General features: G+C 39.6%; 1 protein-coding gene across 4 annotated transcripts in view; it reads left to right on the top strand.

Moving 5' to 3' along the window:
- The first annotated feature begins 232 nt into the window (after nucleotides 1–232).
- The window catches only part of CHCHD3 (coiled-coil-helix-coiled-coil-helix domain containing 3), a 293,112-nt gene continuing 266,968 nt past the window's right edge, over nucleotides 233–26,376 (top strand). For all 4 annotated transcript variants that reach the window (XM_008574436.1, XM_008574435.1, XM_008574434.1 and 1 more), the window contains exons 1-2: nucleotides 233–458; nucleotides 12,834–12,921. In XM_008574436.1, coding sequence (XP_008572658.1) covers nucleotides 378–458; nucleotides 12,834–12,921 — 169 coding nt within the window. In that variant the 5' untranslated portion in view covers nucleotides 233–377. The remainder of the gene's footprint in view (nucleotides 459–12,833; nucleotides 12,922–26,376) is intronic.

Here is a 26,376-nt window from a genome sequence, read left to right as displayed (position 1 = left end):
GGAGTAAGGCAAGACTGCCCCAGCACACACTGCGCCGGATCCAGACTACAATTCCCACTACACTCAGGGGCTCCTGAAACCTTGTCAAACACCACCTGTTGCCATAGCATCCGGGTTCAGGCCAGCCAATCCGAGCGCCTCTGCCGAGTAGAGGCGGGCCGATCGCCTCTCCGACCAATCCGAGGCATTTTTGTTTTGGCGCGTGACCGGAGGAGGCGGGAGCGCAGAACCGGCGCCTTCTCCTTGCTTGTGGGGTCGTGGCCTTGCTCCCGCTGCGGGAGGAGAGGCTGCCGGCGTCTCCACGCGCGTGAGTGCGCCTGGAGCCTGAAGCCCTCGTGGGTCCGCGCTAGGTCTCTGCGGGGGCAGAAGCAGGAGCCATGGGCGGGACCGCCAGCACCCGCCGGGTCACCTTCGAGGCGGACGAGAATGAGAACATCACCGTGGTGAAGGGCATCCGGGTGAGTGGCGGTGGGCGGGAGGAAGGTTAGAACTCGAACTTGGACCCCAATGCCCCGGCTTTTCCAGGACCCACTCAGCCTGGCTGGCCCCGTTCTAGCTCTTGTTTTGTCCAGCCAGAATCCCAGGTCTCTGGGGAAAAGCCGGGAGTTTCAAGACTTGGGGCATTCATTCAGAGAGAGTTCCCGGTTGTGTGCCCAGTGCCAGGCACTGTGCTGGGGCGGGTGGGGGATGCCAGGTTGAATTGGAGCCTCCAGGGGCTCACTGCCTTTTCCTAACCGTACGCCGTACGCTCACTAGTTGGGGAACGTTATTTGAAACTCCTGCTTCATTGTACCTATCTGTGAAATGGGTCTTGACTTAGTACTCCTGGATTCAGGACCCAACCTCTGCTTTTCCACTGCCCATGTCGTCTCTCTCGGGGTGAATTGACATTTTAAAGAGCGCCTTTATTTGCTTTCTGTCGTGTAGTGCTCTCCCCCTGATGCCACCCCTTCCCCCAACACACTCACACACCCCCAGCTCTGCAGCCTTTTCTGGCCTGCGTGGGGTGACTTCTGCCTTCCTTCACTTTCACTTGATGTCTCGTCTTTCCCAGGCGCCTCCTCTGGGGCCTGCTGCGCCTTCGTTTTGGACTAGGCCCAGTTTCTTCAAGGCCTTGTGTCTGCCAGACTGATAGGGGCCGAGATAGGTTTGCAGTTTTTCAGACCAGTGCAAGTAATGTAGTTAGTTCTGACCGAGACGTTGTAGAGAATTTTCTTCTTATGCCCCGTGCCTGTACTTGATACATAAACAGAAAACTTGATCTTTCTCTAGAGTGTCAGTACAGGCACTAACTTCATTAACACACTCTTCGCTGCACCTGAATTTGGAGCCTCACATTTTTTGGAAGTATGATCCCTGAATGTATAAAATAAAGCAATTTCGACTTCAGAAAGTTTTATAATAACTTTATATATTTTTTCCTCTATTATTACACAACCAGCATAAATGAATTAAATGTGTAAATTATTTTTAGCATTTGTTACTAGGAATTAAAACTTCTTAAATATTTGAAGTGTTTATAAACTTTTTCTTCTGAAATTGTTAACCTTGAGAAGAATTTATTAAAGTTTTCTAAACTCAGACTGTTGAACTCAATTTTTGGTCTGTGACCAGCATTTTTTTATATCATATTAATTAATGGTGGTAGTACTACAGTTTGTAATAAAATATTGAGGCTGCATTCTTTGCAGTATTGTGGTTTAGTTGGTAGTACTCTTTGGAGTAAAATAAAAATCATTGTAAACTCTTGTTTTATGCAGAGATTTTTAAAAATCTTGCCTTTAGACCTCAGGTGTCGAAAAAGAATTAAAAGAATCAGCAAAGTAAGTTTTGAGTGAGAAGACATAAGTTAGAAAAATGTATAAATCCATGTTCTCTTGCTCTAGTATAGAAACAGTGATGACAGCAAACAAAATTGAAAGAGAATTTGGCCACAGCACAGAGATTCATGTTAAATATTAGGTAAGGTTGAATAGGATAAGTGATAATAGGAACATGTATTCTATTAAACTGGAAAGACTGTCTAAAAAACCTTTTTAAGGAAATTTTTTAGAAAAGGAAGTATGCCCTTTTGCCACACAACTTGACAGAAGCATTCTTCATTTTTTTTCTTTCTCTTGTAGTACATTTTCTCTACATTGTTACAATTCAAGCACATACTATTTTAACCGCTATGCTTTTCTTTAGAATTTGCCCTTCACCTGGAATGCCCTGGCACTGTTTTCTGTTGCTTTAAATCCTTTTTCAGGTATGATTTACAGTCTCTCAGAGCTTCAGTTTTCTCATCTGCAACATGATGAGGCTGAGTACATCTCTCAGATCTCTGATCTTTTTCAGTTCTGAAATTCTGTGAGTCTGGTGGCACTGTAAGTTTCTTGTGGCCATAATCAGCCCATTCAACTGGCATGCTGTTGAACTGTTGAGTACTCAGAGGTAATCTGATTTCTTTGAGGTCATGGTCAAAAGAACATCAACTTGGAATTAAACAGTGCAGTTTAAATCTCAGGTTAGATATTTATCAATTAGCTTGCAGTTCTCCCCCGATTGCTTGTGTGATTTTTGTTTAGGTCTTTTGTAGATGTTTTTCAGTTGGTCTTTATATTTTTCTGAGCTTGAATTAAACAGGCCTCAGTTCAAATCTCAGGTTAGGTATTTATTAGCCTGTGGCCTTGGATAAGTCACTTCTCTGATAATATTTCCTTTTCCATAGAGAGTAATACCATCAATTCCCTTGATTGGTTATGGTAAGAAGATGAGGTAAGGTATTTAAAGCACTTTGCATGTTGTAGATTTTCAATAAAAGGCAGCCATTGTTATGATAGGGTTCCTTTTACATCTAAAATTCTAAGTTTCTTTGAAAGTGCTGTGTAGGAAAGAGCATGTGCTTTTGGAACCAAGCGGACTTGGGTTTGGATTCTAGCTCTGCCTTTTGCTAGTTGTGTGGCTCTGGACAAGTCACTTTTTAAAAAAAAATTTTATTTTTTTAAAAATATTACCAGTAAGGGGATTCCAAACCTTGACTTGGTGTTATCAGGACTGCACTCTCTCAAGTGAGCCAACTGGCCATCCCTACATAGGGATCCGAACCCGTGGCCTTGGTGTCATCAGCACCACATTCTCCCAAGTGAGTCACAAACCGGCCCAAGGACAAGTCATTTTTGATTGTTTCCTTATTCAGTATATCTACATAATGCAACCTACTTGTGAGAATTTGACATAATGTATGTAAGCATCTAGCACAGTGTCTTTGACAGTGTTTGCACTTACAAGTAGTCATTAGAGCTGTTCAAGAGATTGGATACTTAAACTTATATGAACCTAAAATAGATAAAAATAAGAGCATGTTGTGCTCCCACCTAAAGATGTGTGGATTGGGAAATCACAGTCCCGGGTTCTGCCTGGATTGCCTGTGTGATTTTTGTCTAGGTCTTTTGTAAATGTTTTTTAGTTGATCTGTATATTTTTCTTGGCTTGAAACAGTTACCTTGTTTCCTTCTGAGACATGAGGAAGAATAAGAAACAATGTTCTTAATATGTAAGTGAGCCATGTTTTTAGATAAGTTGGTTAAATCGTGGTGCTGATGAGACCCAAACTTCAGTTTTGAGTTGCAGATGGGTTAGTTCAACTTGGCTGAATAAAACTTTCCAACTTTGCCCAATTGTCTTAACATTTATGTCTGTGGTTGTGAGAAACCAGAGTGTACCAGTGCAACGATTCAACAGTCAGTCACTGCTGGAACATCAATTCTGTGTTCTGTTTCACTTAAAAGGATAGTAATTTCATCTTCATTTATCTTAATGTGTAAAGAATAACATTTACTGAGCAACATAAGGCTTTCAATAACTAGGTTGAGTTTAATAGATCATGTTTTTTTCACATTTTTTTTTGCTGAGGTTCTAAATAGCAAGTGAAGGACCTACTTACAGTTTTAAGTTTAAAGTTTCTTCTCACCTACCAGGTGTTATTTTCATGGTATTCATAGGGTCCTATTTTTTTCCTTTATCCTTAGCAATTGATAGCTTTTCTCTCCTCTTCCATGAAATAACCCATATTCTTATACCAAATTTTGGCTTCCAATCTGAAACTACTCATATGGGTTGGATGAAAGGCCACCCTCTTGCCTTGCCCTCCTCTTCAAGTCTAAAATTGCTAGTGATAGAAAGATCGAGCATTTTCATTATTCATTTTACATGTGCTTAATAGGATTTTTGTGAGCACCTGCTGTGCCTGCTTGGAAAGTATGTGTGCAACTCAGTCTTCCACAAGTTTATCCGAAACATCAAAGCTGTGAGTGAACTCTCCTAGAGCAAATGTCAACTTCAATGAGTATGATTTTCAAAGTAATATTTATCATGCTTTCCAGGCATAAACGAATCTCTGCAGCTGGCCTTGAAGTTGCAAGCTGAAATTCACAGAAGCCAGTTATGGCAGTATGGATACTTATATAGAACACAACCCCTGCTTTGGGAAATGTTGGCAGTTGAGGCCCCTAAATAAAGAGATTACTTAATGTGGGATGTTATTGAGGATTCTGTAGAGAGTATGTTAGCAGGGACTGCAAATTTGGTCAGCCATTGGGATTGTCGAGGAATGTTGTACAAGTAATTGAGTTAACTAGTAGATGAGTGTTTCCCTTCAGTTTTAGATTTCATGAATCTCTTGGGCAGAGTACCATCTTCAGCTTTCTAGGATTTTATAAAGACAGATGTTCATGGTTTCTACAAATGACAAATGCAGGGAAACACAAGTGACAAACTACAAACATAAGCTAAGAATTATTTATCTTATATGTACCTATCTATGTATGTGTGTCATTTCCCCCTCCCTCTCACAACCTTAAGTAAGTATTTGCGAGTAATTTCTCCCAAATAATAATGGCAGTTTTGGGAGCCTGTGTCTTAAAATGGTAGTTGAAAAGCAAACCCTTAACCTTACAGAAAATGACCTATACTATGTGGAAGGAAGACAGAAAAATGGGTCTGAGTTCTTTAATTATATAAGATACATCTGGGAGAAGATTAGAAAAACTCTTATAGAGGTGGAGATCTGATTTGTTTCTCTCACGTGGTTCTTAACTTTTTCTTTTAGAGTAGGGCAACTTAAAAAAAGGATTCCCCTCCTTTTATTCTGTTCCTTGGGAGTAGAAATACTTTGTCTCACCCAGTCTCCTGTTTCTGAGAAAATACTGGATTCTGGATTGGTGGGTGGTGTGTTGGTACTAATTTTGGATAAGAGCAGACAAGTTGGGTAAGAAGAGATGAGTAGGAAGACTGTAGAAGTTGACACACATTTTTCCCTCTTTTCTGGAGTGCACTGGTAGTGACTAGTACAAATTTAAACTTGGCAAGCCCCATTTGCTTAAATTTGTCTTTAGGAGCAGTAGGGAATAGGGTGGACAGCCAAGGTTAGTGGACTGAATGTCGGCAGGCCTGCTTCTGTTGATTGCTTGTTACATTAGAACAGTGGTTCTTAACTTCCTTTAGTTCATAGAACACTCTCAATCTGTAAGTTGTGGACTCAGAACAGTGCAATAAGCAATTTTGCATACATTTGCAAGATTAATCCATGGACTGCTGACCCCATGGATCTCAGTGTGGACTCTCAGCATTAGTGTGTGTGTGTGTGTGTGTGTGTGTGTGTGTGAGTTATTTCACCATTCTTTGCTACAAGTGATTTCTGTATATTGCACTTGCTATTTGTTGTGATGGAGATTCCAGAGATGGCTGGGAGGCAGGTGTAGAAGGTGTAGGTCAGTAAATAGGAACAGGATTTTCTAAATGAAGTACCCTGTTTAAGGAAGGATGTGTTTCCTGAATCAGTTGCTTCTTACACAGAGGCTGCTTATCCAGCTGTTGCAGAAGCTTATGTTGTACTTTTGACCCCTCTTTTGGGTCAGTTTCCTTCACAAAGAAGAGTTCTACAGCTACAGATTGTGTGTATGACCCTGGCCAGCATCTGTAAATTTTTTTTTTTTTTTTTTTTTTTCCTTTTTGCCTTTTTTTTTCGTGTCCGGCAACGGATCGCAACCCTCAGTGTCGTGCCCGTACCGGACCAGGACCGGCAACGGGATCGCAACCCTCGGTGTTGCTCCCACACCTCGCTCAGCCAGTGAGCGGGAACCGGTCTGTATGTGGGATCCGAACCCTCAGCGGGAGTGCCACTGCGCTTCCCAAGTGGCGCACTGTAGCAGTGCGCCACTGGGCCGGCCCCAGCATCTGTAAATCTTGTCAGCTCCCTCACAAGTGAGTACCCCTGTTCACAGAAGAGATCAGGTTAGTGTGCAGGTCTGAACTTACCACTGCAACTGGAAGGTCATTTCAGAGCATGTTAACTTTAGGTAAATAAGATAACACAGCACCACCATTGGCTTGTATCAACACAGCCGTGAACAGACTGGGGATAGGATAATAGCACTCGGAGTCAGCAGGGTCGCAACTGTGGACTGCCATGGTTGCTCCTTTGGAAGGGCCTAAGAATACAGTTGTTGAATGATTGTAAGAACAAAAGAAGGATGTTGACTCTCAATAAGGCAGCCCTATAATATGTTTATCCTGCGCTCCTTTGGATGACATGCTTGTAAATTCCCTGAACTATAACCAAGACTGCATTGGGAAATGTTTTGAATTGATGTTAGCATCTGAGAAGCCACAAAAAGGAATAAAATGTTAACAAGAAACAGTTAGTGATTAGGTTGAAAGAGACGTTCCACTTTTACTGCCCAGAGAACATAGATAGAGATAATGAATGACTTATGTATGCACATCAAGACTTACACAGCTGCTGCCTGCAATAGCTGTGTTAGAAGGAGTTCAGTACAAGCTCAGGCCCAGCTGATGTGAGTGAACCAAGATGAGATAAAAATCAAAGTCCCTATGGCTGGAGCTGTATGGGTAATAGCTATACCAAATGTTTGTATAGCCAATTATAGTTTATGATGCATAAACTACAATCCTCCTCATAGCACCTGGGGGTAAATATTATTTTCATTTTTCAGATGAGGGAAGTAAAGCCCATTGAGGTGACTTCCCTATGGTTGCATAGCTAGTAGGTTGCTGTGCTTTTTCCTCTATTCTGGGCCAGCTTTTTTTTTTTTTTTTTTTAAATCTTTCAAGGGATATTTTTATGGCTGCTTTAGGGATTGGAAGGACTTTTTATAGTAGTAATTTTGAAAGTAGCAATAGATAGTACAAGTGTATGAATTTTTATGAGAAGTAGATGAAAGTGGTATTTAGAAGAATGGGTGGCCTGTCTCTAATAAAGGTGGTTTATAGCTAACTGTTTTTAACAAACACATTCACTTTCTGATTAGGTAGAATATATGTTTAGTGTATTTGTAGTTCTTTGACTTTGGCTTGAAATATAAATTAAAATATAAAATTATATAATTACACACATATAAAAATTTTATATAAGCTGAATTAACTTTATATATATATTAGCATTATACACATAAGTTATATTGGGCATATAACAGTGTTATAGTATATTGTGACATACTATATTATATAGAATATATGACATGTAATATATATAAATTAAATGAGCTGTATATATATTATATATCAGTTAAAATAGCTTTAAGATTCTAAAAACGAAGGCTTATTTTTATCTCTAAGAGGAAGTGATATATTTATATTATATACGTGGAATTGAAGGAGTGTGTTGTTTAATAGTAGAGGAAGTGTTGGATTAGAGATTGGGGGTTACTGCTTCTGGTCTTGATGCCCCCAGTAACTGGATGTTACTCAGGGTCTCTTTTTTTCCTCACCTGTTAATTGAGGGGATTGGATTAAAAAAAACAGGGTTTTTTCCTAAGATGTATCTCAGTTTTGCAGTTGAGTTTCAGCAACATTCCCAGTGGCTGTCAGTTGTTAGAAAAGATGCTGCTGGCCCTAGCATCTTCAAATAGAAAGTCCTTGGTACTTTCCACTTGTCTTTCAAGAAAGGAGTCATGGGCTTTTCCTTCGAAGAGTACAACTTTTGAGCTGAGCCCTTTCCCTTTGCCATCTCACCTCCCTTCTGATTTGGAGGTATAAATAACTGTTCAGGTACAAACTGTTTTGTTTGCTAGTGTATCCCAAGGACCTTGATTAATTCCTGGCCTAGTAAACATTTGTTGAATGAATGGCTCACTAATATATAGGGGCTCACGGTTTCATGGAAAGGCAGAAAGGCAAGTTCTCGTGCTGTCATTGGAGTGTTGTAGTGGAGGTTCGTGCAAATACAGTGGCCACAGGAAGGGTAGCTTCGGGTAGGCAGGGTTGGAATGGAATGGGGAACTAACTGGTTTGGTCAGTGATGGCTAAAGGATGCTTGAACTGGATCTTGAAAGGTGCCTCCCTCCCAAGGCACCAGGAGAGAAAGCAATGTAGGTGTGTGTAATGTAGGCAGGAGATGGCAGCAAAAAAAAAAAGCCACGTGTAGGTTAGAACAGGGTATGAAGTATGAAGGGAAAAACTACAGGAGTTGAGGTTGGAGAGCTAGGCTATCACCAAATGATGAAGTCTCGAGTGCCATACAAAAAAATTTGGACTTTCATGTCAACAGAAGGTAGCTATAGAAAGATTTGAAGTAGGGGTTGTCATAATCAGATTTGCATTTTAGAGGATTATTAATGGTACCATGAATTAGGGCAGGAGAAATGGGATGGGGGAAGAGATGATGAATTCGTTAATTATTTAGGGGTTGAGTAAGTCACAGCTGAGAGAATGAAGGAGAAAGAAGAGTTGAGGCCAAATCCTGTGTTCTGGTTTAGGAAGCTGGGTGGAGGTGGTGTCATTAATGAGATAAGGAAAGCATGAGGAAGAAGAGATTTTTTGGCAAACCAAGTTCAGTTTTTTAAAATTTTTTATTATTTATTTATTTTTAAAATTTTTATTGAATCATGATTATACATATTTTTGGGGTTCAATGTTGACATATGTTGATCATACCAATGTCACTTGCTTACATATTGTTACAAATTATACTTACTCTTTTTTTTTTTTCCTTTTTGTCTTTTTTACTGATCGGTAACGGGATCGCAACCCTCGGTGTCGCGCCCGTACCGGGGACCGGCAACGGGATCGCAACCCTCGGTGTTGCGCCCGCACCACGCTCAGCCAGTGAGCGGGAACCGGTCTCCACATGGGATCCGAACCCTCGGTGGGAGTGCCACCGTGCTCCCAAGCGGCGCACTCTCCAGTGCGCCACCGGGCCGGCCCCAAATTATACTTACTCTTTATGCTCATTGTCTAATCTCCCCCATCCCTCTCTCCCTTCTCCCTCCCACCTCTGATAACCCTAGATTTCTTTTCTCCTTCTGAAAGAGTAATGGTTACTCTGTTGATTTGTTGCCTAGATGATCTCTCCAATGCTGAGAGGTGTGTTCAGGTCCCCCAATATTATTGTAGAGCAGATGCTTCTTCTGTCTCTCTGGAATGGGCTTTGTGGAAAGAGACATCCTCTTTTCAGTCTCTGCTGGTGACTCTCGTGTCAATGCACTGCAGTGGCTAGGGGACTGTCTGCACTGTTGGTGGCATCTAGCCGCTTTCGTGGAAACCATGGTTATTGTGGTGGCTGTGGTGGGCCACCCAGATGGAGGTGATGTTTTTTGGCCTGCTCCTTACCTATTTGCTGGTGGCTCCTGGCTCCTGGCTCCATAGCTCAGGACCCCAGGCAGGCCCTGTGTGGCACTGGTGGTGTGCTGGTTGTGGAGGGGGTCAGGTCCTCACTCCATGCCTCAGGGCCCCAGGTGGGCCCTGTGCCAAGTTCAGTTTTGACATGCTGGGCGTGAGGTGCTTTTGGTCTGTTCAAGGGAAGGTGTACATTAGGCAATTCAATGTATAGTCCTGGTTTTTGGGATACAGGTCTTAGACTGGAGAGAATGGATTTAGAATTTATTAATTTATAAACAGCAGTTAAAAATCAAGGGATTGGAAGAGAGCACCAACAAGAGCACATGGAATAAGAAGAATATAAGGGAAAAGAACAGAACATGGGGCCCTGTAGCATTTAAGGAGAGGTAGGAGAGGGGAAGCCTGCAAAAGAGATAAGACATGGCCAGAATCCTAGGAGAACCAGGTCAGTTGGGATGTCAGAAAAAGCCAAGGGGTGGGGGTGGGGGGGGTTCAGAAGAGGGAAGTGACCAAAGGTGTTAGATACTAAATAGAAGCCTTAAAAACAAGTGCTTCATAGATATAAAATATATTTAATATAAGTCAATTTATAAAAAGTTATTGTTTTGGCCATTGTGACTTTTTCCAGAACACTTTCACTGCTGCACTGGGAGTCAAAGCCAGATAATAGTGAGTTGAGGAAGTGAACATTGGAAGAAAGTCCTTGGTACAGGATGGGGATCCCCCACTTACTTGACCTGGAGACCCTGGGGTCCTTCTTGATGACTTGTGCTTTACTCCCACGTCTAGTGAGACACTGAGCCGTAGTGAAGAGGGATGTTGGGGTGTGACCTCAAGACTCAGGTTGCCTGGGTTTGAGTCTTGGTCATGTTATTGATAAGCCGTGTGGTCCAGGGCAAGTTATTTAATCTAGCTGTGCTTCAGTTTTCTCACCTATAAAATAGAGAAAAGTATCTATCACGTAGGCTTGTTAAGGATTTAAATGAGTGAAGTGCTTAGTCTTTACATGCCAGTGTGTAGTGCCTGACATGTAAAAAACACTCAGTGCATATTATTTTGAATCCTAAATGTCTTTTGAGTGGCATATAATAAGCACTCAGTGAATGTTAGTTGTTTTGAATCCTAAATATCTTTTGAGTATGTTCTCCCCAGGATGACCATAATAGCATTTTTTCTTAAACAACTTAATTGCAGAGTAATTTATGTGCCATGAAATTCACCTGTTTTAAATGTCCAACACTTTTTAATATTTTTTCTTACTGAATTGTGCAACCATAACTACAAATTAGGATGTTTTCAACATTCCAATAAGATCTCGAGTCCATTTACATTTAATCCCGGTTTCCATCCCAGTCCTAGGCAACCACTTATCTACTCTCAGTCTCCTTAGAGTTGCCTTTCTGGGCATTTTATAGAAATAAGAATCATTTGTGTTTGGCTTCTTTCATTTAGCATAATGATTTTTAGGTCCATCCATGTTGTAGCATATATCAGAACTTCATTCTTCTTTACTGCTGAATTATATTCTATTGTATGGATATATAAAGTTTTGTTTATTCATTTACAAGTAGACATTTGTTTGTTTCCACTCTTGCTATTATGAATAATGCTGCTATGAACATTCCCGTGCAAGTCTTTGTGTGGACATATGCTTAATAGCTTCTTAATTGGTTCTTTAGCCTCCTTCAGGGGTTCTGCTTCTGTTCTTGTCCCTCTCCAATCTGTTCGTTACACTACAGCCAGTGATCTTCCTCAGATGTAAATCTGATCTTGTCATTATCCTGCTTAAAATCTTTCAGTAGTGCCCAAGCACCCTCAGAATCAAATTTAAACTCTTCAAATCCAAGAGCTTGTTATGTCTTCATAATCTGAAATCTCCTTTCCTCTCTACCTTCTCTTTCACCATGCCTTCTGTCCAGTTTCCTGCTTTAGTTATTCTTTTATTTTTTCATTCATATCATTTAATTCTTTCATTTAACCAGTCTCAACCAGGCTTATTGAGGCTCTGGATATATAGTAAAAGAACAGCCAAATCCGTGCTTTCAGGGAACTTACTTTATAGTGTGAAAGGCAGACAGTAAACAAGAAAGCATCAGATAGTGGTAAGTACTATGAAGAAAATAAAATAGATGATGTGGTAGTAACTGTGGAGCTGATGACTCACATCTCCAGGCCCGAGTGTTCCTCAGAGCCTCTACCCTCTTGCCAACTGCTTACTTGATATCTCCACTTGGAGATACCAATGATGCAAACCCTGTTGTCATCAATAGCAGCATTATTCATAATAGCAAGAATGGAAACAAACAAATGTCTATCTATTGGTGAATGAATAAACAAAACTTTATATATCCATACAATAGAATACAATTCAGTAATCAAAGCAGAATGAAGTCTGATACATGCTACATTATGGATGGACCTAAAAATCATTATGCTAAGTGAAAGAAGCCATACTTAATGTGGTTCCCTCATCCTGGAACACTTATGCTACTCCATCTCTTTCTAACTTCTATTCATCTGTGCCTTGCTAGTCTTCCTAGACATCCTTCTCCAGCCCCACCATCACAGACCGGCTAAATGTGCTGCCCATTATGCTTTCTATGTACTTCCATTACAGGCTGACTGACTCAAGTAGCATGTTATATTTAAACGCCTGATGGTTGTCTGCTTAGTCCACTGTCCACTCCACTTTAATCAACTTGATAACTTTGAGTACTCAAAGTCTAGCCTAGTTTCTGGCACATAGTTGTTGCATAATAAAATCTGTTGAAAGAGCAATTATATGTGGTTGGCCTTGAATGGGAGGGACTGAGGGTGGGAGGAGCACCTTTCCTTTGAGACTGAAAGAAGGAAGACCCTAAGGCCTGATAATGCGTAAATAAGTTTGTAGGATTTGGCGAAGAAAGTTGAAGGGGTTCTGATGGCTTACATTTTTTCAGAGATTGCACTTTAGTGCACAGTATAAAATGAGGAGAATTATTTATAATGAGCAATTAGCAGTGAATTGGAAGAGAGAAAGGAGTAGCAATGTGGGGTACATCCTGAAATCTTAAAACTATTCTTACTTCTAGTTTTATAGCTATTAGTTTTAGCCTAATTTCTTTAGGCCATTCATTATACATATTGATATGGATGACTAAATTATTTGGATATTATTACACAGGTTTTCTTTCTTGTTCTTTTATAATTGATTTTATTTTGATGTTGTTTTTCAGCTTTCGGAAAATGTCATTGATCGAATGAAGGAATCCTCTCCATCTGGTTCGAAGTCTCAACGGTATTCTGGTGTTTATGGTGCCTCAGGTATTGCAGAATTTTAATTTTAGGGTTTTTAGTAGAATTATAAGTGGAAGAAGTTCACTCAATAGTTGGGTTCTTATGTACTTTGTCTTCTGTTATTTGGATGTGCGGCTTTTTATAGAGAATGCTAGAAATCAGTATGAGCGTTTTTTACAAAACATTTTGCATTAAGAGTGAATCTATTTTCTTTGGAAATTTTGTTTTCTCATCCAACTCCTGAACCCTCTCCTAGGCTTTGGAAGGTTCCTTCATATCTTTTCTATGTAAATTGCTTATAAGGATAGTAAGATCTAGGAGTAAATATTTATTAAAAAAAAAAAGTGAACCTAGTAAATATTAATTTACTGTTTCCAAATTGTGAAATATTTCTGATGATTTTATTTTCTAATAAATTTCTTCTATGTTTATAAAAGATTTAGTTTGTCACAGTCAGTCTTAGTTACTGATGAAAAAAATATGGTGTTAAATGATATCCATAGAGAATGGTTAAGCCTCTTAGATCCTGCTGGATAAGAGACAAGAAACTTAATGTTTCCCTTCCCTGTCTTCTCTCCTGCCCCACCCATCTGTTTATCGAACAAATGTTTACTGAGCAACTGTTAATGTGTCCAGTTCTGTTCTTGATACTGCCCAGGTGATGGATGGACATGCTATTTATTGTGAAATGGCTACAAGGAAATAATTGGGAAGATTAATTTTGGAATAAATGAGATTTTTCTGTATTTATTAGGAAGGGTGGCAGATCTAGCTACAGACTGTGAAATTGAGAAACATGAATGCTGCTCAAATGCCAGCCAAATGGGGCAGTCATGACCTCCTTACTAATCATTAAGTCAGTATTCATGAATTGAGCTTCTGATAGGTTTAGAACAGAGCGTACCAAGATGAATAAAAATAGTTCTTGCCATTTTAAAGCTTCTTGTTTAGTAGGATTGTTGAGAAAGATTCATGGTTAATTAACACTAGATAGAAAGTGGGCACTCCCTCCTTGCTGGAAACTCTTGTTTTGGCTTCTGGGCCACACTCTTGGTTTTATTCCCACCTTACATGCAATCCTCAGTTCAGCCTCCTTTGCTGATTTCCACTAAGTAATCTTCTGCAAATGTATAGCTTTGAAATCATTATCTAGATGCCTGTGACTCCCCAAATTGTATCTCTAGCCCTGAAATGTTTCTGAAACTCCAAACTTTAATCGACAACTGCCTACTTGAAATCTCCACTTAGCGATCTCGAACTTAACATATTCCAAGTAAACCTAATTTATTCTTCCTCACACTTGCTTCTCTCCATCTCTCCCAGTAAATGGCACATGTAGTCAAGCCCCAAACCAGGGACTTATTCTTACATACCATTGGGAGCCACCACTGGGGCATGACATGAAGTGATATACTTTTTTCAAGACTGCGAGGGCCTCTGTGTTCACAGCACAGCATAGAGGGACAAGAATTTTTTCATTCCTCCTTATATCAGGCCATTAGTGAGTCTTGTCAACTCCATCTCTAAACCATGTCTGAATATATTACTTTTGGGTCCATCTGTACTGCTGCAGTTTGAATCTAGATAATCATTATCTCTTACTGTACCTTCTGCAGAAGCCTCTTAACTGGCCCCTTACTTCCATTCTTGTCCCTGTATGCTGTGCTGAGAACACAGAGGCCCTCAGTCTTGAAAAAAGTATTTCAGTTCATGTCATGTTCTCGTGGTGGCTCCCCATGGTATGTGGAATATAATGTGAGCTGCTTCCCTTGGCCTCCAAGGCACACCATGACTGGTCTCTGCCTTTCCAACGTCATCTCATTCTACATCATTTTCCATCACCCTTCCTCTACCTACTCACTGTGACTGCTATCTTCACCAGAAGATAAGCTGCAGGGAACCTTGTCCATTGTTTGTTCACAGCTGAATTCCCATCTCTTAGTATATAGTGGCTGCTTCATAGTGAGTGCTTATTATGAAGTGTTTGTTGAGTTAATTTAGGGCAAATGCCATTATTCATTTTAAAAGTAGCTACTTTTGATCATTCGGGGATATAATTCTATAAATTCAATTCAGGTGACACTTACTGAATGTCTACTACACAAATAATTAAGCTAGGTATTTTGAGAGGTCACAAAAATAGAAAAAAGATCTCGCAGAGCTTAGAGGTTTTGGGCAGATACAACAGAATCTATCAAGACTGTAAGGAAGGTAGAAACATAGTATAAAAGAAACTAGAAGATATTGAAATTAATATATCAAGTATTTAGGTTTAAGAATAACTTTTGATAAAGGGTTTTTTTTTTAATTGAATCATAATTGTTTAAACATATTTTTGGGGTTCAACATTGACATATATTGATCAAATCAGTATTACTAGCATATATATTGTTACAAATCATACTTATTCTTTCTGCCCCTTGTTCAATCTACCCCATCCCCCTCTTCCTCCCTCCTTCCCCCTCTAGTTAACCTAGATTTCTTCTCTCCTTCTGAAAGAGTAATGGTTACTCTGTTGATTTGTTGCCTAGATGATCTGTCCAGTGCTGAGAAGTGTGTTCAAGTTCCCCAGTATTATCGTAGAGCAGATGCTTCTTCTGTCACCCTGGAATGGGCATTGTGGAGAGAGACATCCTCTTTTCCTTGGTCTCTGCTGGTGACTCTCCTTGTGTCAATGCACTCCAGTGGCTGGTGGACCATCAGTGTGGTGGTTGTGGCTTCTAGCTGCTTTCACGGCAGCTGTGATGGGCCACCCACATGGAGGTGATGTTTTTGGCATGCTCCTTACCTAGTTGGTGGTGGTGATGGTGGTGTGCCTGGTTGTGGGTAGGGGTCTGGACCCCACCTCCATACCTTAGGACCTTGGGCGGGGATAAAGGGGTATTTTTAAAATTGGAATTTGTTCTAAAATATGATTTGTTGTAGATTTTTGTTTTCTACCTGCTGTGTTAAGGAGATAGGATGATGATGAAGAAATAAGGATGAAATAATGATAAATAACAGATAATGTTTATTATGTGGTAGGTGCTCTGCTAAATCCTTTATATGTCTTATTTCATTTAATCCTTATAACTATGAGGAAGGGATTGTTGTTAACCCATTTTACTTAGAAGGAAACTGGACCTGAAGTGATTAATTATCTTGCCCAAAGTCATATACAGCTGGTGAGCAGTAGAGTTAAGAGTTGAATTCAAGTGTGTCTGACTCCAGAGCAAATGCTAACCACTCTGTTTTATTATAATTTGAATGACAACTTGCTTTGTTTGTAGAAAGGATGTGATAGAGACTAGTTGGAGGGAAGGAGCTACTTTTAAGGGATGTTTTGCTTGACCTCAGGAAAGAACTTTCTGTGTATAAGTGATTATTGATTCTTCTTGGTTTTTCACTGTATGTGGGCTTTTGTTCAATAGTGAGCTGAAGGAGAGGAAATATTTTCCTTTTTGGGTTGGTCTCTCAAACTGATACTTTGAGAGGGTGGGTGTGGGTTGGGAGGCTTTCTATGCGTACTCATATGTATGGCTATAGAGCATGGCACTGACATCATGATAAACTCTGGGTTTGCTGAGGGATCCATCCCTTCCCATTCCAGGTTTGACTTGACTGATGAACTCTGTGGTCCATGCCCAGCTGTGATCAGCCTGGGTACTGAAAGCTTTTAAAATGCCACCTTGTGTTTTGGTGGTCAGTCTAGAACTACATTCTCTAAATGGTAGCCACTAGTCACATGTGGGTATTTAAAGTTAAATAAAAATTAATTAAAATAAAAGAAAAATTCCAGCAGCTCCTCAGTTGCATTAGCCACAATTCATGCTCAGTAACTGCTTGTGGCTAGTGACTACCACGTTGGACAGCGCAGATATAGTGCATTTCTATCACTGTAGACAGTTCTGTTGCAAATCTGTAGTCTGGAATACACCAGTGCTTGGCATTGTGAGCTTTATCAGATGGTTTTAATGATGGTGATGAGATTATGGACTAGATGTCTCTGTTATGTTTGTTTGTTTGTGTATCTTGTTTCCCGCCCCTTCCACGTCCCAGCTGCTCCAGGATTATCAATAAATGGAAACTTCAAGGGACATTCCATTGAGGTGTATTGTCTTTACCTCAGTTTTTAAGCACAGCTTCTGAACTTGTGTGTTATGGGTATACTGGAAGTACTGACTCCTTAGACTCTGTGTAACCCCATGTGCCATGCAAATAGTTTATTTTCTAGCTGCACCATGAAGTGAAAAAGTCTCCACAAGGCTAACAGGACAGGCTCTTTGCGTTTATGATTTCTCGTTCCCATTCCAACCTACCCCAAGGAAAGAACTAAGATTTGCTATGCTATTTTGAAGTGATCTTGCCTTTAGGTTAAGAATGCAATTAGAATATGATTGTATAAATTAACAGAGATTTATTCTTCTTAGAATTGAAAAAATATGTTTATAAAAGTAGAAAGCCTCAAAATTTATGTTCTCTTCAGAGTTTGTCTCATTTAGGGGTTTTAGTTAGTATTTAATAATAGATTTCTTATGATTTACGATTTAGATGTGTTATGTTTTCAAGCTTATAAAAATGCATTGATAAAAATGTCACCTGCCTTTTCTACATTTTTCATTGTCAAGTAAATTATACATTAACTGTGAGTTGAATTTTTAATATTTATTAAAATGCTTTCTTCCTCATAGGACTCTCATTCTAACCAGCCCTAGGCTGTTCATATGTTTGAATATAGGGCAGTACAGTTGATGGAGCTAGGATTTCTGTATATGGGAACCAAGTTTTGTCATAAATACAGTTCTGAGAATATATTTTATACTGTAAGAAAGTGAGTTCCTCTGAAGACTTTACTGAAACTATTTTTTGCCAAACCTTGAACCAGATCAATGACTCGTTGCAATAAGTATTTTCATGTAAAGCTGTTTGGGCAAAATAATACACTCTGCGACACACAGCAGATTGTAATGCCACTTTAATAAATGAATGTGCTCTGGGCCGAGCCCGTGGCGCACTTGGGAGAGTGCGGCGCTGGGAGCGCAGGAGCACTCCCGCCGCGGGTTTGGATCCTATATAGGGATGACCGGTGCACTCACAGTGCTCACTGGCTGAGCACGGTGCGGCCGGTCTCAAAAAGGACAAAAAAAATAACAAATAAAAATAAATGAATGTGCTCTAAAGAACTTAACTGTGTCCTCACTGCCTCAAATTCTTTGCTGCATCATCTCAACTGTATTGGTTTGCTTTTATGCCAGATAATTTTTTTCTTACCTGACATAAGGAGATGCCATTTTATGTAGCTATAAACTTATCTTTTCATTAACATCTTGCATCTTTTGAATTTAAAAATCAATGTTAGACATTGATTTTTTCCTTTCCACACTGATCTTTTAGTTTTTCTGGCTTATGGTGAGGTCAGACCTTTCATGTTTGACCCTACCTACTGCTGAAGAAACTGTCCCCAAGTCAATATGAAAAAATCAGATAGGAAATGATATCAGGAGGTTATTTGTTGTTTCCCTAAGCTACTGGCAACCAGATGAAAATGATGAATCAGGAAAAAAAAAAGATAAATGAACTCACTTTTATTATTATCCTCACTAGGCAAGTTTCTCTGTAAATTTCTTGTCATTATGAAAGATAAGAAAGATTTGCTGATTTGTGTTAAGTATATCACTGAGATCACTAAGTATCTGGCAGCCTTAACAAATTGCAGGAAACCAATTTGAGCAGGAAATAGTACAGCCCAAACTAAACAGCTAATTTAGGGAAACAGATTCATCTATATGTTCTATGTATTTTTCTCCCAGAATCTGGCCCTTCTAGTTATTTTTGAATAGCTCTTTAAGCTCATTTAGACATAGTATTGTAGGGAGAGTTCAAATAAGCTGTGCTCATTCCTTTGACTTGAGTTATGAGAACTGAAGGGAATTGTAACATCTAGGTTTTCAACTCTTAATATATGAAAATTTGTTGATTCCAGTGTCTCAACTCTGTACTTCTTTGGTGTGCTGTAATGGATAATTTGCCTGATAGTTCCTAATAGGAAAAAATGTATATGCTATTGAATTCAAGGTATTAAATCTAATTCTCTGGTTAGTATATTCTGTTCTTAAAAAGTCTACATTTAATGGGTGGTTGGAGAACTCATATTGCTAATTCCACCAGTCAACAGGTATTAGCATGGCAGTGATCTTTGACTTCAAGGAAGTACGTATTAGTTTGGACAAAGCATATTTAACATTGTAGTGTGTGAATGAGTACTAGTTTAGTACCCTTCACCTGCTCTGTTAATATTTTTGAGTAAGTGAATGAATATGTTAGTGACATAGAATATATAAGAGGTATAGAAAGTGCTTTAGAAATTCAAAGAAAGAGGGTAAGGGGCTTGGACAGATGGGCCTGCCATCAGGGGGAGTGGACTTTAACTAAACCCTGAGGGTCAGAGGGATGGGAGGGGTGTTGGTGTTAAAGGTATTTGTATTCTTGGCAGGATTAGTACACAGACCAGATTAATTCAGATGAAGGTGTCATGTAGGGGTCTAATGGATGGGTAGACTGGGGAAGTTAAGGAGTTTAATTTTATCCTATAGGGCCTAGGCAGCTAGTGAGCAGCTCCATCTACTTTTAGGATACAGGGTTAGAAATTTGCTTTAGTTACTCCTTCAAAAATACTCAGATTTTAGTAACATTTTTATGGCTAAAAATGCAGTTCTGATTTTCTCATTGATATTTTTGTATTCAGTAAAAAAAATTTGAATGGTAAGAATATGTATTTTCTACCATAGTACTAAATAAAATCATTTTTATTTTCAGTGAGAAAATAAGCAGCACCATAAGCATTTATATTTGTCTTTAATTGGCCCTATAGAAAAAAAAAAAAAAAAAAAAAAAAGTTGCCCTCGGATGCTTGAGGCAGTGTGGCAGTGTAGGATATGACAGGTGATGTCTTAGCAGGGAAGGTGAGATGATACAAGTGGGTTCTTGGAAGGATAATGTGGACAATGAGTTGGAAACTAGAGATGGGGACGGTAAGCTGCTACATGGTCTAGGTAGAAGTAGCAGAGAGGGACTAGGTGGACATGGTGACTAAGGCTACATGGCTGGTTAGTGGCAGTTCTTGACTCACCCTTCAGTTCTTTCTGCCCTGGCCTAGGGCACTCTCCTCTGTGTCAATGTGCTGTATTTGTTTTTAAAAAACCAGCAAAAGTTTAAATTTGCTTTATGTTAAAATTGAGAAGGGGGCATAGATAACTTTCTTTTTATGTAACAACAAGTTATTGACAAAATTGTTTATATTCCATGATATCTTGGGATTGTGAAAGGGGAGTCATGCAGAAAAGAAAAACCTGCAGTGGTAGAGGGAAGGAATCCGAGAGAGAAAAGCTTAGCTGGTTTTGAAATGTCAGTGAGTTTTCTCTGACTAGGAAACTCTACCCATTGATTTCCTGGTTAACAGATTAACCGCTGGCCTCACATGCTTTTTATTAAATCTTCAGAGGCCCCTGCCCTTGTGACTAATGTGGCTTAACTTACTTTGCATTAGTGCTAAGGGTGGTATGAAATCAAGTGGGCCAGAAATTCCCTACTTGTGCCTAAGTTACTAGAAGGAAGCATCTATTTTGTTAGGTGCATTGCATAATGTAAATTAGAAATATAGTAATGCTGTAGAATCACAGTACTCAGGAACTGGAAGTTAACTCAGGAGTTACTTCCTCATAACTTCAGTGACCATGGGGAAAAAGGAGAGAATCTGTTTAAAGAAACTGCCAGTTTTGCTGCAGTAGATGTTGGACACCACTGTGAATTGTGGAATAGTAGATTGTATTTTCTCGTAGAACAAGTGTTATTACTGGGCGTAACAATCAAGCAAATCTTGGATATCACCAACAATACATTAAAAAAATGAAGGTAAAAAACAACTATAACTTTTGTAATCATGCAAGATTTATAAAATAAAATATCTGACATTGGTTATTTAAACAGCTCTAATGGGTTATTCAGTAGAGGACATATAACACATAAAACTTTTTGATTTAAATTTAATATGCCAATTGTAAAATAAACTAACAAAATTTTTGCCTTTCTTGGAATTTGACAGACTTTGAGGGCATCATCTGGATTGTCCAGATCTCTTGAAATAAATTGCCCAAGGGAGTTTTCAAATGTACATTTTTCTATTACAAGCAGAAATATTCCAAATCAACTCATTGACCTTCCAGCTGTCAACCAAATAGTAGGTTATTGTTGATGATGTTGTTTTTCCTTGTAAAAAAACATTTTAAAAAGTACGGTGTGACCCAGCATTTCATTTCTTCCCTTTATTCTTTCCTGTCTCCCTGATTTATTCAGTTACTCGTACAGTACTCTGTATTAGGCCAAATCGGTGCTACCAGGAACAGTAAGTGCTTTTAAGTCCCTTTTTAAGCCTGTCCGGCCCCCAGGGCTACTTGACATTTTGTTGACAGCTGTCATGGTACTTGAGTATTCCTTGAAAGCCTTGGGAACCCATGTGGATCATTATAGTAAGCATCTTCAAACTTTTCCATAGACTTGCTGTGACATGCTTAAGACAATATTTTGGTTCTGTACGCCTTGGTTCCGCTGAATGAGTGAATTGAAATATGGGTTTTAATTAGCCAGCATCAAATGACTGGAACTTGAAATTACTTTGTTACAGGGTAGTAATGATAACTCTCTTGTTACTGTAAAGATAGAAGGTGGTCAGAACATCTCCCAGATGGTATGGTGGGGGAGGTACGTGGCTGCCTGAAGCAGCCCCTGCATGCTCGCTTTGTGGGCAGGCCTTATTTCTTGTGTCAGGTGAGTGAGTGCTGCTGCTTTGTCCTCACTTTGTGCACCCCTGCTCCCTTATTATTTACTTACTTTTGCTAGTCCACCCGCATCGTTGCTATAGACCTGCAAGGGACAACCACAGATACCTTGCACTGTATTTGACGGGTAGCTGTGAAGTCTTCCTTTGCATTTTCCATTTTGTGATTTCAAGTTTTACAATTTCTCCCATCCCTGGTGTCGTTGCCCTAGTCTGGCCACTGTTCTCTCTCTCCTGCCTTGCTCTAACGTTGTCTTGCCCCCTGCCTTCAGTTTTACATTCCCTGATGTATTTTCACTGCAGCCCTAATAATCTTTACAAAGTATAAATCCAATTGTGTCATTCCTCTGTTTAAAACTTGAGAGGCACCCCCTTACTCTTAGGAGGAAGTCTAAATCTCTTTCAGCAAGGTCCTGTACAACCTATCTCCTGCTTTAGTCTTCTGCATCATCTCTCAGGCTCTTCTCTCTCATGTTGAACTTCTGTGTCTAAACATATTGAGGGTCCTGTGCCTCACCTCCTACCTGCTTTTTGTCTGGCTAATTTCTGCTCATTCTTAGGATCGCTGCCTAGAAGTCACTTCCCTAGGAAGCTTTTCCTGATTCCCTGTCTGTGTTAGGCCCCTCTTCTGTGGATCCACAGCACTGTGGTATGTACTTTTCTCATCTTAGCACTCATCGCACAGGACTCTAGATGCCCACTTACTTACCCCTTTCCTTTAGGTACCATAGCTTTTACGAGGGGTCTTCAAATAGTTCATGGAAAGATTTGTATTATCTTTTAATTTCATGTTTCACGATTGTTTTGAAGTACTCTCGTATTCTCATTTGTCCTCTCAGGACCTCCTTTCATGGCACTTCTTTCTGCACTGTGCCTTGTTTTGGTAATGATCTCTCTGACAGCATATGTCTGTGTTTGCTGTAGGTAAACATTGACCAGTTGAGGCTGGATGATTAGGTAAAGTGTGATAAAAGAAAGTCTTGGAGGGTTGAGGAGGTTTCTCTTCCTTCAAGAGGCATTTCCCCATCTTCTCAGTGTGGACTTCCCAAATGGATACCTTTTTGAAGAATTTCCTTTTCTTGTGTCACTAATTCTTAGTACTGATCCTTATTATAGTACACACTTCACTATATTGTAATTACACATTTATTTGTCTGTTTTTCCTACTAGATTTTGAGCCTTTGAGGGCAGGGAGTGTTCTTTACTCATCATCTGTTCCCTCATTCACAGTGACTATATAATGTTAGGTGTCAGTAAATGTTTGTGGAATGAATGAGCTAAAACAGATCAGGTAAGGAAGCCTGATTTGTTTGAGTGCATGTGTCAGCTAGAGAGAGATAAGGAGGAAAATGGGTCTTTCTCTTAGATTTGTTCCATTGGGCATGGGTGTGAGGGTCTTGGTCTGGCTCAGTATCTTTGCCAGTTTCAGGTCTCAACCATAGTAGACCCAAGGAAGCCCTGTTGTAAGAGGCACTTTCTTGAGCACCATCTTGGGAAAAGTATGAGTTTGTAGAGGTGGTGGCCAGGGAGTGGGGCTCTGATTTGGAAACACTGATGTGGAGATTCATGTCCCACTCCTAATTACTAATTTAGTTTAGAAAGGAAATAATCTGAGAAGCCTTGCCACGTGTTGGGGAGGGCTGGAGCAAGGTGGGATTTTCCCCTCTAGGATCTTTCCACTTTTAGTACCTGGTACCCTCTGCACTTTCCTTCTCCCTTGGGTCAAAGTCAATTTGACACGAGTCCCTTTGCCTTTGGAATTTTGGGTTAGGTTAGGTTAGGGTGTCTGGGCGCATGTCTCTGACTTGGAAAAACAATTCCATTGCCCTGGCTGCCTCCTCTAGGAGGAATCCCTACCTTTTCCTGCTGTTAAAGCTCTGGGACACTTGAATGTAGAGTTCCTCTTCACCATATCGTCTCCTGGCGGTTGTTCTCATGCTGGATCTCAACTCCTGACTCAAGGATCATAACTTTTTCCATATTGACATGGTGGTCTGCTGCCCTTCCTAACTTCCTCAAGCCCCCGGGGTCAGCTCTTTGAAACCTGGGGGTTCTGATGTCTGGAAGTTCAGGAACGTTGAGGTTTGGTTTGGCTTGGCTTCTGGGTAGGGCTTGGAGGGAACACCCACTGCTTGTGTCCCCTCAGGCCAGTGTGGGGAGGCCTGGGAGACCAGGGAGCTGGCTTCCCTGTGTGTTCACACACACAGAGAAATATCTGAGTTCTAACTAGCAAAGATAAGAGAAAAACTCTTAAGTATTTGGCTTAGCTCATATGGGCTTTTTACTTAGTGCTTTTCGTTTTTACTTCATTGTCATGATAATGCATATAACTGTATGAGATTGGCTTTGCTCTACTTTTTATTTGGTAGTTATACTAAATTCTTTACATGTAATTAGTCTTGCTGTTGACATGATGGTCATCTTGTAACTTTAAAAAGTAAGATAAAATACTGATTGCTGTATGTCACTTTTGAGGATGGACCTAAGGAATATGAAAGTCAATTACTATGATCAGGATAGATACTATTTAAATAAAAAATATTAAAGCCGAATATAAGGTCAACAACTCTCCAAAAAGCAATTTTATTGTTTTGTTATGCAAGTAGCTAGGTTATGGATTCTGAATAGTGTTCTTAAAATTATTTAAACAAATTATTTTAACAAAACGTAATTATTTTAACAAAATACCCCTAACAGCCTTCAGTTTCTTTCCCTTCTTGAAACTCATGCTTTTAGCAAGAAGACGTGGCTTTAACTGTGCATGCACACTTGCAGCGATCATAAAACAATCACCTCTGTTTTATTTTTTGCTGGTAGGAAAATTAAGGCTGGCTAAGCAGTCTTTAATTTTGTGGGACAACACAGATACCTATAGGGCACGATGTCTTCCTTTAATTTTTCTAAATAACATGTTGACTTCTCTGGGAATACCATGAGATTGAGTTCATAAACTGCTTTTATGACATCTTTTTAAAACATTACTAAAAATAAAGCATTAGTATTCTTTCTCAGAACTTTTTAGAATGAGTATTATAAAATTATGGAAAGTTATAATCCTCTTTTCATGATTATTCTTTGATCTATGACATATTTTATTAATTTTTTAATAAAAATTTTTAAAAACATGAACTGTATAATTAAAAAATATTTTTTATCAAGCTTGATAAAGGTACAAATGATAAATTACTTCCTCTAATTCTTTTCTTTCTGTTCTATTAAACATTATACCTCTATGTCAATAGCCATTGTTTCATAACCCATATTCATTTTGCCAAAATGACATTTGTAAAAACACCTTAGTAAAACTTAAAAACAGTGATTTTTTTTAGAAACTACTCATTGTTTACAGGACTTTGAACTGAGGCTTTTTTATGGCTGTGACATACAGTGTTTTGATTGAGAACTACCCTCTTCTCTCCATCCAAGTAAAATTCTTTTAGTTGAACTGTCAGAAATACCTCCCTAGTACTCAGGCCTGCAGTGTCATTTCTGATGTATACCACAGTAGTTCACGGTAGGTATGCTTTGTGCCAAGCTAAGCAGACCCAGATGCAGAGGCCAGCTGAAATCATCACCTCTGCTTCCCTGGCAGTGATGCAGTATGATGGTGTGCTTTTGGAAACAGGGTTACTGAGGCAATGAACCCTTGTTCTTCAGTGGGAAATGGAGAGGTGGTAGTTAAATCACCCTTGAATAGAAGTGTGTATGTGTGTGTGTGCGTGTGTGTGGGAGGTGTATGTTTAGTGTTCAGAGAGCTTTTGCCGCTTCATAGTTGTGTGATCTTGGGCAAGTTGTCTCATTTTCTTCCAGGATAAAATGGGAAAATGAATGCCAATTTCATGTGGTTTTCATGGAGACTAAATACGATGATGTAGGAAGGTGCTGAAATAAAACATGTGATCAATAAATATTCCATTCTTTTTTTCTTCTTTAACATAGCATCCAGGGCCACAACTTCACTGCCACCTTTCACCTGCTCCAGGTTGATTTTTCCCAAAGTGAACTACTTTCTGTCAACCCTCTTTGCCTTTCACTTCGTTTTCTGTGCTCTTGTTCCAAGAAACATTTATTTACTTAGTACTGGCTATGTGGCAGACACTGTACCAAGTTCTGGGGTTTCAAAGATGAACAGAAAAGAGCAATGTGGTATGAAATGTAATGGAGATACACATGTAGCATAGAGGATTGATTAAGGACTAACTACCTGGAGAGGTCAGGGTAGGCTTTGTGAAAGTGGTGGTGATGCTTGAGCTGAATATTGAAGGATGATGAGTAGGAGTTTAGCGATCAGACATGATGGCTGTGGTGTGGTGGGGGTGATGGGAAGGAGGAAGGGCATTTCCTTGGAGAAGGAATGCTGAGTGCAGTGGTTAAAATTGTAAAGGGCTTGGTGATTTCTGAGAATTATAACTAGTTATGTTTATTTGAATTGCAGGTATTTAGTGGGAGATGCGGGTTACAGGTGGTAAATGTGGATGGAGTAACAAAACTAAGGAGTGTAGATTTGCTTCCATAGGAAATTCCTTTATCCCTATGTCTTTATACCTTATGTTAACTAATTAGTGTGTGTGTATGAGTGAGAGAGAGAAGGAGAGAAGAGATGACCTCAAAGATTTCCTTATCAGAACTTTTCTTGATCCTATTTATCTTGCCTTCCTCTAAACTCATAT

The sequence above is a fragment of the Galeopterus variegatus genome, unplaced genomic scaffold (genome assembly GCF_000696425.1).
Source record: "Galeopterus variegatus unplaced genomic scaffold, G_variegatus-3.0.2 Scaffold1048, whole genome shotgun sequence".
Lineage (NCBI taxonomy): Eukaryota > Metazoa > Chordata > Mammalia > Dermoptera > Cynocephalidae > Galeopterus > Galeopterus variegatus.
The sequence above is the reverse complement of the archived record's forward strand: the minus strand, read 5'-3'. Positions and strand labels throughout refer to the sequence as shown.